General features: G+C 55.0%; 1 protein-coding gene across 1 annotated transcript in view; it reads right to left on the reverse strand.

Moving 5' to 3' along the window:
• The window catches only part of PIDD1 (p53-induced death domain protein 1), a 45,044-nt gene that overhangs the window by 26,220 nt on the left and 5,262 nt on the right, over nt 1–13,562 (reverse strand). The window contains 9 exon segments of the mRNA XM_054390729.1: nt 3,241–3,364; nt 4,767–4,917; nt 5,110–5,245; nt 6,134–6,281; nt 8,051–8,230; nt 9,010–9,138; nt 9,736–9,937; nt 10,354–10,408; nt 12,489–12,686. Coding sequence (XP_054246704.1) covers nt 3,241–3,364; nt 4,767–4,917; nt 5,110–5,245; nt 6,134–6,281; nt 8,051–8,230; nt 9,010–9,138; nt 9,736–9,937; nt 10,354–10,408; nt 12,489–12,686 — 1,323 coding nt within the window.

A 13,562-nucleotide genomic window follows, 5' to 3' on the forward strand; every position in this document is an offset into this window, starting at 1 on the left:
ACAATTTCTCCCTCATCTCCCCTCTTCCAGCTCAAATTGTCCCTTGTCCTGGCACTCCCAGCCCTTGTCCAAAGTCCCTCCCCAGCCTTCTTGTAGGTCCCCTTCAGGTACTGGAAGGCAGCTCTAAGGTCTCCTTGGAGCCTTCTCTTCTCCAGGCTGAACAGTCCCAACTCTCCCAGCCTGGCCCCACAGGGGAGGTTCTCCAGCCCTCTGATCAACTTTGTGACCTCCTCTGGAACTGCTCCTGCAACTCCAGGTCCTTCCTGTACTGGGGTCACCATATCTGGCCCCAGCCCTGCAGGTGAGGTCTCCCCAGAGCAGAGCAGAGGGGCAGGATCCTCTCTCTCCAGCTCTGGCCACACTGCTTTGGATGCAGCCCAGGCTGCCCTTGGCCTTCTGTGCTGCCAGTGCCCATTGCTGGCTCCTGGCCAGCTTCTCCCCTTCCCCAGCACCCCCAAGTCCTTCTCTGCAGGGCTGCTCTCAATCTCATCCCCCCCAGCCTGGATGGATCCTGAGGCTTGCCCTGATCTAGGTGCAGGACCTTGCACTTTGCCTTCTTGCCCCTCCTGAGGTTCTCCTCAGCCACCTTCATCTTGTTACTTGGGACAAGAGACAACCCCCAGCTTGCTCCAACCTGCTTTCAGGTAGGTCTCCCCTTAGCCTCCTTTTCTCCAGAGTGAGGAGAAGCAGCAAACACTCAGCCTGTGCAGAAAAAGTGCAGCTTGTGCAGCTTGGCCAACTGCCCAACCCCCACAGGCAGCTGAGAAAACAGCTCCTGGGGTGACAGAGAATGGCCACAAGGTGGAGAGCAAGTCCAAGAATGGAAGCAAGACATTGAGATGAAGTCCAAGAGTCCATCCTTCACACTTCCCTCCAGTCCTCGGTCCATTCAACCCTTGCAGGGCAGAAGTAGCTGCAATAGCATCTTGGAAGGCACAAAGAGAGGTGACCTCCCTCTTCAGCACTTCTGCAGGGGCTGCAGAAATAGGAATAGGGATAAAGGGAGGCAGGTACAACATCCATTGTGTCTTTATCTAGGAATTAATTTGGAGTCCAGACTACAGCAGGACAGAGGGACAGACTCTGGCTTCCTGAACTCCACTGCACTGGGCTGGAGCTCCTCTCCTATGAGGACAGACTGAAGAGTTGGGGTTGTTCAGTTAGGAGGAGAGAAGGTTCTGAGGAGACCTTCTTGTGGCCTTCCAGTATCTGAAGGGGGCTCCAAGAAGGCTGAGGAGGGACTTTTGAGGGTGTTGGGTAGTGATAGGACTGGGGGGGATAGATCCAAGCTAGAGGAGGGAAGATTTAGATTAGACATCAGGAAGAAGTTCCTCCCCATGAGGGTGGTGAGACACTGGAACAGCTTGCCCAGGGAGGTGGTGAAAGCCTCATAGAATCCCAGAATTGTCAGGGTTGGAAGGGAGCTCAAGGCTCAGCCAGTTCCAACCCCCTGCCATGGGCAGGGACACCTCACACCACAGCAGGTTGCTCACAGCCACATCCAGCCTGGCTGCAAAACCCTCCAGGGATGAGGCTTCCACCACCTCCCTGGGCAACCTGTGCCAGTCTCTCACCACCCTCCTGGGGAACAACTTCTTCCTCACATCCAATCTCAATCTCCCCACTTCTACTTTTGCTCCATCCCCCCCAGTCCTATCCCTCCCTGACACCCTCAAAAGTCCCTCCCCAGCTTTCTTGGAGCCCCCTTCACATCCTGGAAGGCCACCAGAAGGTCTCCTGGGAGCCTTCTCCTCTCCAGCCTGCACAACCCCAACTCTCTCAGTCTGTCTGCAGAGCAGAGCAGCTCCAGCCCTCTGCTCATCCTCCTGGCCCTTCTCTGGACACCTTCCAGCACCTCCAGATCCTTCCTGGAACAGAGGCTCCAGACCTGGACCCAGAGCTCCAGGTGTGGTCTCAGCAGAGTGGAGCAGAGGGGGAGAATCCCCTCCCTGGCCCTGCTGGCCACACTTCTCTTGCTGCAGCCCAGGCTCTGCTTGGCTCTCTGGGCTGCAAGTGCTCACTGCTGGCTCCTGGGGAGCTTCTCATCCCCCAGCACCCCAAGGCCTTTCCTTCAGGGCTGCTCTAAGCCCAGGCTGGATGTGGCTGTGAGCAACCTGCTCTAGTGTGAGGTGTCCCTGCCCATGGCAGGGGGGTTGGGACTGGAAGATTTTTGAGGTCCCTTCCAACCCTGACAATTCTGTGATTATTCTTCACAGAACTGTGCTTAACCAGAGGTACTGAGCTGTGTGTCCAGGTTCTGTGGTTGTAACAGGTCCAGATCCACTGGGCCACAAACCATCACCTCAAGTTTTGGTCCTGCTCCCTCTTTCCTCCTCTCCTACTGGCTCCATTAGAGGGAATTCTTTGCTCTGGATTATTTCAGAAATACCTTCTCCAAGTCAAAATAGCTTTGTATGTGTTGTCTCAAACCCAGACAACATCCATTAGATCTCAGTGGGCATCATGGAAGGTGCCAGAAGGAGGAGACAGCTGGCTGCAGGAGCAGAGCAACCATAGCTGTTGCCCTCTGCAGGTGACAGCAGCAGGAGAGGAAATGAAGTCCTCCAAGCAGCTCTTTTGGAGGGAAAAGAGAGATAAAAGTTGGGTGACCAGAGAATGGCACCAGTTTTGAGACCCTCACTCCAAAAAGGATGTTTAGGGGCTGAATTCTGTCCAGAGAAGGGCAACCAAGCTGGAGAAGGGTCTGGAGAACAGGGCTGGGAAGGAGCAGCTGAGGGAGCTGGGGGTGTTCAGCCTGGAGCAGAGGCTGAAGGAGACCTCATTGCTCTCTACAGCTCCTGAGAGGAGGCTGCAGCCAGGTGGGGGTTGGGCTCTGCTCCCCAGTCTCAGGGCATAGAGGGAAAGGAAAGGACCTGAAATTGTGCCAGGGGAGGGTTAGGTTGGAGAGGAGGAAAAATTTCCTTGCTGCAAGAGTGGTCAGGGATTGGCAGAGGCTGCCCAGGGAGGTGGTGGAGTCCCCATGGCTGGAGGTGTTCCAGAGAGGTGTGGCCATGGCAGGTGGCTGGATGGCCATGGGGGGGTTGGGCTGACCCTTGGACTGGATGAGCTCAGAGGCCTTTCCCAACCCCAACAATTCTGTCACTCTGAGTTCAACATCCATGGGCAGGCTGCTGGGCACAGAGATCAACGGCAGGGAGCAGGAAAGCTCCTGGCAGGAGCAGAGGCAGGGCTGGGGCAGCAGGAGGGGCAGGAGCAGGAAGGAGCCCAGCAGCACCCTACCTGCGTCGATGCTGATGCCTCGCTCGAAGGCCGCAAAGAACTGCTCCCCCTCGAACATCTCCACCATGTCCGAGGGCTCAGGGCCTCTGTAGCGGTCCTGCAGCCTCTTCAGCACTGCCTCCACCTGGTCAGGATGACAACACAGGACTCATGCGTGCCCTGAAGCACACCTGACCCCTGACCCACGGCCCGACACCCATGATGGTCCTCTCACCTTCACCGAGGGCTTGGCCATTCGACACAGAAAGAAACAAAGCCCCAAACCCTCCCATGCCAGGAAGAATCATGGAATGGGCTGGGTTGGAAGGGATCATGGAATCATAGAATCACAGAAACACAGAAACATAGAATCAAAGAAACACAGAATCACAGAAACATAGAATCACAGAAACACAGAATCACAGAAACACAGAATCAAAGAAACATAGAATCAAAGAAACACAGAATCACAGAAACACAAAATCACAGAAACAGAATCACAGAAACATAGAATCACAGAAACACAGAATCACAGAAACATAGAATCACAGAAACACAGAATCACAGAAACACAGAATCACAGAAACATAGAATCACAGAAACACAGAATCAAAGAAACATAGAATCACAGAAACACAGAATCACAGAAACATAGAATCAAAGGAACACAGAATCACAGAAACACAGAATCACAGAATCACAGAATCACAGAATCAAAGAAACATAGAATCACAGAAACATAGAATCACAGAAACATAGAATCACAGAAACACAGAATCACAGAAACATAGAATCACAGAAACACAGAATCACAGAAACACAGAATCACAGAAACACAGAATCATAGAATCAAAGAAACATAGAATCACAGAAAGACAGAATCACAGAAACATAGAATCACAGAAACGTAGAATCACAGAAACACAACAACAGAATCAAAGAAGCACAGAAAGACAGAATCACAGAAAGACAGAATCACAGAAACGTAGAATCACAGAAACGTAGAATCACAGAAACACAGAAACAGAATCAAAGAAACACAGAGACAGAATCAAAGAAACACAGAAACACAGAATCACAGAATCACAGAAACACAGAATCACAGAGTGGTCTGGGCTGGAAGGGATCCCCAAAGCTCATCCAGTCCAACCCCCTGCACTCAGCAACCACTAGATCAGGTTGCCCAGAGCCCTGTCAAGCCTCACTTTGAATATCTCCAGGGATAAAGCCCCAACCACCTCCCTGGGCAGTTATAGAGTGGTTAGGGTTGGAAAGGCTCTTTAAAGGTCATCTAGTCCAACCCTGCTGCAGTGAGCATGGACATCTGCAGCTACATCAGTTTGGTACATCAAACCCACCTCCCTCCAGCTCAGAGAGCAGCATCTTGTGGGGGCTGGAGTCAAAGGCCTTACAGCAGCCCAGACAGATGGCACCTGGAGCTGCTCCATGCCCCTGGGAACAGGAACAGGACTCTGCAGCACTGCTGCCCTCACCACCTACAAAGGTGCAGGAAGCTGAGGAGCAGGGCAATGCAACCCAGGTCTGACCTTGTGCTTGGGCGCACACTGCAGCAGGACTTGCTCAGGGTCCTTCTTCCTCTGCAGGGCAATGAAGTTCACCTGGTAGAGCCGCAGCCGCTCGTAGACCTTCCTGGCAATGCCTCCCACGTAGCTCTTGGTGGTGTACCACAGCCAGTACCTGGCAGAGAAGGGGTTAAGGAGGGATTGTCTCACCCAGGAGACGGTCAAAAGTGATGGGGATAGGCAAAGTGCTAAGCAGGGCCTGAGTGGCAAAGGGCAAAGGGTTCCTGGCACGATCCCTGCTCAGTCTGTGGGAAAAGCCAGGCAGAGGAAGGTCCCAGCCTGGCCTCAGCACTAAGCCTGCACTCACCAGGAGAAGTGAGAGACTTCAAACACTGCATAAAGATGAGTGAATTCCAGCACCACCTGGCTGGTGATGTCATCCCAGCTCTGCCCTTCAAGGTCACCATGGAGGAGATGCAGCCTGGACCGATCCAGATTGAGCCCTGAAGACAACAGAGACCAAGAGATGCTGTGTGCAGCAGAAGCCTTTCCTCATGGCCACACTTCTGGGTGATTCATGGCTCAAGAGCACCAGATTCAGACTCATGGCCTCCTCTTCAGGAACTAGGACTAGAGCTGGGTCAACAAAGAGCAGCAATAAAAGGAGGAGGCTGCTCCAATGCTTCCAGAATATTCTGGTACAACAGAATCATAGAACCATGCTGGTTGGCAAAGCCCTTTCAGCTCCTCCAGCCCAACCATTCTCCAACTCTACCAAGGCTGGTGCCAAACCATGGCCCTCAGCACCACAGCTCTGCCTCTTTTAAATCCCTCCAGGGATGGGCATTCAACCACCTCCCTGGGCAGCCTGTGCCAGGCTTTGAGAAGCCTTTCAGTGAAGAAGCTTCTTCTCATATCCAACCTAACTTAAACCTCCCCTGGTGCAACTTGAGGCCATCTCCTCTCACTGGGGAGCAGAGCCCAACCCCCACCTGGCTGCAGCCTCCTCTCAGGAGCTGTAGAGAGCAATGAGGTCTCCCTCAGCCTCCTCTTCTCCACACTGAACACCCCCAGTTCCCTCAGCTGCTCCTCCCCAGCCCTGTTCTCCAGACCTTTGCCCAGCTTGGTTGCCCTACTCTGGACCTGCTCCAGCTCCTCAATGTCCTTGGAGTGAGGAATCCAAAACTGAACGCAGCACTCAAGGTGTGGCCTCACAGTGCTGAGTCCAGTGGGACAATCCCTGCCCTGCTCCTGCTGCCCACACCATTGCTGATCCAGGCCAGGCTGCTGATGGCCTTCTTGGCCACCTGGGTTCCAGCACTCTCACAGTAAAGAAGCTGCAGAACTTCCACACACAGAGTCCCTCTCTGCCAGTTTTGGGGGTAACTGACCTGTGACCCCAGGTGGGAGAGGCAGCTGAATCCTCACTGGCCTGAGGAAATCCAGCAGGGAGTCCTGGGAGAGGCAGAGCAGGGGACTGGCTCTGCACCCTTGGTCAGCTGTGATGTCCTCCAGCTCTTCTGCAGAGACAGGCAGCACCTACACGAGGCAGACAGCACAGGGAGCAGAGCAGTCAGGCACCCCAAAACCCCCTCGTGGCTTGCTCAGTTCCCCCAGCACCCAGCAGGCAAATGCTGCTCTGGGCTCAGGGGCTGGTGGGCAGTGGAAGCACAGTGAGCTTTGGCTGATGTCTGCCCTGATACTGGTGACCACCTGGCAGGCTGGGGCAGACCAAGGTGGGACAGAAGCATTCAGCACTGTCTACAAACTCTACACAGCCACTGGCTTTGGTGGGGTGGCTTTGGAATGAGATCCACACAGGGAATGTCCCCCAGCCTCACTCACAGAGCAGCTGTTAACCAGTGGTCAAGGACATGGATGTGTTGGAGAGGGTCCAGAGGAGGCCACCAAGATGAGCAGAGGGCTGGAGAACCTCCCCTGTGGGGCCAGGCTGGGAGAAGTTGGGGCTGTTCAGGCTGGAGAAGAGAAGGCTCCAGGGAGACCTCAGAGCAGCTTCCAGTACCTGAAGGGACTCCAGGAGAGCTGGGGAGGGACTTTGGCCAAGGGCTGGGAGTGCCAGGATGAGGGACAATGGCTTGGAGCTGGGAGAGAGGAGATTGAGAGTGGAGATGAGGAAGAAATTGTTGAGAGTGAGGGTGGGGAGAGACTGGCACAGGTTGCCCAGGGAGGCTGTGGATGCTTCCACCTGGAGGTGTTCCAGGTCTTGAGCACCCTGTGCTGGTGGGAGGTGTCCCTGCCCATGGCAGTGGCTTGGAACTGGATGAGCTTTGAGGTTACAGAATCACAGAATCAGCCAGGTTGGAAAAGACCTCAGAGATCAGCAAGTCCAACCTATTACCTAACACCTCCTGACAACTAACCCCTGGCTCCAAGTGCCACATCCAATCCCCTCTTGAACACCTCCAGGGATGGTGACTCCACCACCTCCCTGGGCAGCACATCCCAAGGCCAATTACTCTTTCTGGGAAGAACTTTCTCCTCACCTCCAGCCTAAACTCCCCCTGCACAGCTTGAGACTGTGTCCTCTTGTTCTGGTGCTGGGTGCCTGGGAGCAGAGCCCAACCCCCACCTGGCTGCAACCTCCCTTCAGGTAGTTGTAGACAGCAATGAGGTCTGCCCTGAGCCTCCTCTTCTCCAGGCTGAACACCCCCAGCTCCCTCACCTCTCCTCACAGGGCTGTGCTCCAGACCCCTCCCCAGCCTTGTGCCCCAGACCCCTCCCCAGCTTTGTTGCCCTTCTCTGGACCCATTCAAGTATCTCAAGGTCCTTCTTGAATTGAGGAGCCCAGAACTGGACACAGCACTCAAGGTGTGGCCTAACCAGTGCTGGGCACAGGGGTACAATGACCTCCCTGCTCCTGCTGGCCACACTACTTCTGATGCAGGCCAGGATGCCATTGGCCTTCTTGGCCACCTGGGCACACTGCTGGCTCCTGTTCAGCTGCTGTCACCCAGCACCCCCAGGTCCCTCTCTGCCTGGCTGCTCTCCAACCACTCTGACCCCAGCCTGTAGCTCTGCATGGGGTTGTTGTGGCCAAAGTGCAGTCCCTGGCACTTGGACTTGTTGAATGCCATCCTGTTGGACTCTGCCCATCTGTCCAGGTTCCTTCAAACCCAACCCATTCTATGAATCCATGAACCCCCAGCTGACTCCAACCTCCTTTCAGGGAGTTGTAGAGAAGCCAGAAGGTCTACCCTCAGCCTCCTTCTCCCTTTCAGTTCCCTACCTGCCATGGGCCAACCACAGCACTAGGGCTGAGCAGAGCCTGCTCTTCAAGGCTGAGTTACCTGCAGCTTGACACTGCGAGTGTCTGTAGTGGCTCCAGGGGGAAAGGTCACTTTGATGCTGGGATCCACACTGGAGAAGAGCAGAGTCCCCTCTGCTGCCACTTGGCATTCGTTTTGCACCAGTCGAGACACCACCAGGAACCAGGAGAAGTGAAGGACACTGCAGTGAGCCACATGCTTCTGTGAGGGCAGAAAAACCACAGGCACATAAGAGTGCACAGCAAAGGCAGGGAGAGAAGGGCCAGAGGCAGCCCTCACAGCAGCTGAAAGCAGCAGAACAGGGGGCACAGAATCACAGAATCAGCCAGGTTGGAAAGGACCTCAGAGATCATCCAGTCCAACCTATCACCCAACACCATCTAATCAACTAACCCATGGCACTGAGTGCCTCATCCAGTCTTGTTTTAAACACCTCCAGGGACACTGACCCCACCACCTCCCTGGGCAGCACATCCCAAGGCCAATTACTCTTTCTGGGAAGAACTTTCTCCTCACCTCCAGCCTAAACCTCCCCCTGCACAGCTTGAGACTATTTCCTCTTGTTCTGGTGCTGGGTACCTGGGAGCAGAGCCCAACCCCCACCTGGCTGCAACCTCCCTTCAGGTAGTTGTAGAGAGCAATGAGGTCTGCCCTGAGCCTCCTCTTCCCCAGGCTAAACACCCCCAGCTCCCTCAGCCTCTCCTCACAGTGCTGTGCTCCAGACCCCTCCCCAGCCTTGTGCTCCAGACCCCTCCCCAGCCTTGTGCCCCAGACCCCTCCCCAGCCTTGTGCCCTGAAGCACAGCAGGCTGCAACTCATGCCCTTCAGGAGACAAACCTCCATGAGAGAGCAGAGCTGGAGCTGGACTCCAGTGGTGCAAACACAGCTGGTGGGATGTTTCAAAGGGGTCACTGTGGGCTGGCCAAAGCCAGCGAGGGGAAGAGGAACCACATGTGCCATGGTCATGCCAAGCTGCTTACCTTAGCCTTCCTCTTCTGCTCCACTCTTGTGCTGAGGTCGCTCCAGCTCTGCCCACTGAAGGTCCGAACCACCACCTCACGCTGCTGCAGGCTTGGAGGGGAGGCACAGGGCATCCAGATCTGCACCTCCTGCCCGAAGAGCATCCCATCAGACACTGACAGAAAGGAGGAGCCCCAGCCTAGCTCTGCTCTGTGGCTTCCTGTGCAGCCAAGGGGCAGGGTGAAGGCCCTGTGCACCAGGAGAGGAGCAGGAGGCAGAAGCCTGCTCTGTCCTGCAGCCTCCAGGGAGGAGATGTCAGCTGCAGTGTGACAGCAGGAAAAAATCAGCTGCTGCTGGGCACAAAGGGGCAAACCAACTCATGCAGGGAGCTGCTGTCAGCCCTGCTGGGGCTGTTGGAGTGCAAACCACACAGTGAGGCAACGAGAGAAGGATTCAGATCATTCTCCTGGGCCAAAGGCTGGACCAGCTGGAACAGCACTTACCCTCTGGCACAGGAGCAGGGCCACAGCTGAGCTCCAGCAGAGCCAGAGCAGCACAGTGTCAGAGGAGCTGGCTGTGTCCTCTCTTTGAGTCTTAGCAGCCCTTTAAAAGGCAGCTCTGCAGCTGCTTAGAAGCAGCAGCCAGCAGGGGAGCTGGCCCAGAAGTCCCCACAGACTCTCTCAGCAGAGCCTGCCAAGGTCCTGCAGAGGCAGATTGCTCAGGAGATGGCCTGGATGTGTCCTCACCTGCTGGAATTGGACCCCATGAGGCTGCAGCTCCAGGACTCTGCTTAGCAGGACATCATGATGTCTCAGCTTCACCCACTGAGGGTCTGGTGCCAGGGTTTGGAAGAAGATCTGCAGAGGCTCAGGTGCAGCCCCAGGTGGGAAGTAGAAACGGATGCCACAGGCCAGGACCACTTTGCAGCCTTCAGAGGTGACTGTAAAGCTTCCAGAAGAAATGCATCAATGTATTGGAGACGAGGAAGAAGTTCTTTGGTCATCAGGAGGAAGTTGTGCACAGTGAGGCTGGGGAGACACTGGAACAGGCTGCCCAGGGAGGTGCTTGAGGCTCCATCCCTGGAGCCATTGCAGCTCAGGCTGGATGTGTCCCTGGGCAGCCTGCTCTGGCTGGAGGTGTCCCTGCTGCCTGCAGGGGGTTGGATGAGATGCCCTTGGAGGCTCCCTTCCCAGCCAGTGCAGTCTGTGAATGACACTGTGCAGTGACTTCAGAGGAACCTCCTACCTTTGCTGGCCTACCAGGGCCACAAGCTCCTCCCCACAGGTGCAATCCCACCATGCAGCAATCTCCTCTGGGACCTTAGCACACCACTGCAATCTAAGCTGTTAAGAACAGAGGCCTACCTGCCCTCTTCTGATGCAAGGAAGAGTCTCTGCAGCCCTCCAGCGCTGGATTCATCTGTAGCAAGAAGAAGGTTTGGGCAGGAGGAGGAGGCAGAGGTGACTTCAGTCAGGGTAGGTAAGAAAGGCTGAACCTGCATTTCAGATCTGACTGAAGCCTGATCTGTCTGAAGCTGCTTACAGAACCCTGCCCACGCTGCAGCAGGCCTCAGATGGAGCACCAGCCAGAGGATGGAAGAGACTTAGGGGTCCCAAGGTGTCCTAGAAATGCTGAGTCTGCCCCAGGAAACCTCAGAAGCAGCTGCAATTAGGAAACATTTCAGTCTGCCACCCCTGCAGCTCTCAGGGCCATGTTTGACTGCCTGGGGCCAGCCCTGGCAACCAGCACCATTGGGCAAGCTGATTCCTGCTCATTCATCACCCTCAGCTTGGACAAGGAGCTGCTCTACTACAGCCTAGAACCACAGGAAAGCAGCAGGGAAGTGTAAAGCACAATGAGAGAATCACAGAATCCCTTTGGTTGGAAAAGCCCTTCCAGATCATCCAGTCCAACCACTCTCTAAGTCCACCAAGGCTGAGGCTAAACCCTGGCCCTCAGCACCACATCTCTGTGTCTTTTCAACAGCCCCAGGGATGGGCATTCAACAACCTCCCTGGGCAGCCTGTGCCAGGCTTTGAGAACCCTTTCAGTGAAGAAGTTTCTTCTCACATGCAACCTAAACCACCCCTGGTGCCACTTGAGGCCATTTCCTCTTGTGTTGTTACTTGGGAGCAGAGCCCAACCCCCAGCTGACTGCAGCCTCCTCTCAGGGAGCTGCAGAGAGCAATGAGGTCTCCCTCAGCCTCCTCTTCTCCTGGCTGAGCACCCCCAGCTCCCTCAGCTGCTCCTGTTCTCCATGCCCTTCCCTCCAGCCCTGTTCTCCAGACCCTTCCCCAGCTTTGTTGCCCTTCTCTGGCTCTGCTCCAGCCTCTCAATGTCCTTCTTGGAGTGAGGAGCCCAAAACTGAACCCAGCACTCGAGGTGTGGCCTCAGCAGTGTCCAGAGAGGCACAATCATTGCCCTGCTCCTGATGCCCACACTACTCCTGACAGAGGCCAGGAGTGACCTCTTACTGCTCTCTGTGCTTGCATCATGAACCACCACAGCCTCAGGGCCAAACTGCAAGCCCAAGAACTGATGCTCACCTCTTCTAAGAAGGCTGAACCCCTTCAGGGGCTTCTCCTGAACTGTTTTCTATGAATCCCATCTTCACTTGCCCTCTAAACCCTTTCCTAGCAAGCAATTCCAGGGACCACTCAGCCCGTCAGACCAGGCTCAGGCTTGTAAATGCAGACCTAGCCCTACCTCTGTCCTCACCTGATGAGGACTCCAGACACACAAGCACTCATCTGCCTGCCCCCTGCTTGTCTGCTCTACCCCAGACCCAGGCACCCCACGGCTGGGGGAGGGCAGGGCCGGGCAGCAGCAGCAGCAGCAGCAGCAGCAGCAACAGCAGCAACAACAGCAATAACAGCTGCAGTAACAGCAGCAGCAACAGCAGCAGCAGCAATAACAGCTGCAGCAACAGCAGCAGCAGCAACAGCAGCAACAATAACAGCTGCAGTAACAGCAGCAGCAACAGCAGCAGCAGCAGCAGCAGCAATAACAGCTGCAGTAACAGCAGCAACAATAACAGCTGCAGTAACAGCAGCAGCAACAGCAGCAGCAGCAGCAATAACAGCTGCAGCAACAGCAGCAGCAACAGCAGCAGCAGCAGCAGCAATAACAGCTGCAGCAGCAGCAGCAACAATAACAGCTGCAGTAACAGCAGCAACAATAACAGCTGCAGTAACAGCAGCAATAACAGCTGCAGTAACAGCAGCAACAATAACAGCTGCAGTAACAGCAGCAACAATAACAGCTGCAGTAACAGCAGCAGCAACAGCAGCAGCAATAACAGCTGCAGTAACAGCAGCAACAATAACAGCTGCAGTAACAGCAGCAGCAACAGCAGCAGCACCAATAACAGCTGCAGCAACAGCAGCAACAATAACAGCTGCAGTAACAGCAGCAGCAACAGCAGCAGCAACAGCAATAACAGCTGCAGTAACAGCAGCAGCAGCAGCAGCAGCAGCAGCAGCAGCAGCCTTGAACTTACCAGGAGGTGGTGCTGGCTGCCCTAAAGGGTTGCCGCGGAGGTGCACGAAGGGGGAGCTCTGGATCTCGGGAGGCACAGCACGCAGGCAGTTGTTCTGCAGATCAAGCCTGGACAAGTTGGGCAGGCTGGCAAGAGAGGCAGGGACGGTGAGCAGCAGATTGCTGTGGATATGGAGCCGCTGCAGGGACTTCAAATTGCCTGTGGGTGAGAAGGAGAAGTGAGGACCCCCACCCCCCCCAAAGCCATGGTGTTAATTGGACTGCACAGCAGCTCCAGCCCCACCACCACCATGCTCAGCACACAGTAAGAGAGCATGGGCAAGGCACAAGAGAGCAGCAGCTTCTTTGCCTTTTATCATTTCATTTGGTTTTTTACAGAGACAGAGAATTGTTTGGGTTGGTGTGGCAGTTCTAGGCTATGCTGTTACCATTTTTCACAGATCTTGAACAGAAAAGCAGTAAAAATGTCAACAAATTACTATTGGGTGTACACAGGAAAATGATGAGAGTTCTGAACACATCCCATTGGAGAATTAAGGGACTTGAATAGTTGTATCAAAATAATCTCTCTCTCTTCTCACTTCCCCTTCTGCTCCACTCTGCTGAGACCCCATCTGGAGCTCTGGGTCCAGGTCTGGAGCCTCTGTTCCAGGAAGGATCTGGAGGTGCTGGAAGGTGTCCAGAGAAGGGCCACGAGGGTGAGCAGAGGGCTGGAGCTGCTCTGCTCTGGAGACAGCCTGAGAGAGTTGGGGCTGTGCAGGCTGGAGAGGAGAAGGCTCCCAGGAGACCTTCTGGTGGCCTTGCAGGATCTGAAGGGGGCTCCAAGAAAGCTGGGGAGGGACTTTTGAGGGTGTCAGGGAGTGACAGGACTGGGGGGGATGGAGCAAAAGTAGAAGTGGGGAGATTGAGATTGGATGTTAGGAAGAAATTCTTCCCCATGAGGGTGGTGAGAGACTGGCAGAGGTTGCCCAGGGTGGTGGTGGAAGCCTCATCCCTGGAGGTTTTTGCAGCCAGGCTGGATGTGGCTGTGAGCAACCTGCTGTGGTGTGAGGTGTCCCTGCCCATGGCAGGGGGT

The sequence above is a fragment of the Indicator indicator genome, chromosome 21, assembly GCF_027791375.1.
Source record: "Indicator indicator isolate 239-I01 chromosome 21, UM_Iind_1.1, whole genome shotgun sequence".
Lineage (NCBI taxonomy): Eukaryota > Metazoa > Chordata > Aves > Piciformes > Indicatoridae > Indicator > Indicator indicator.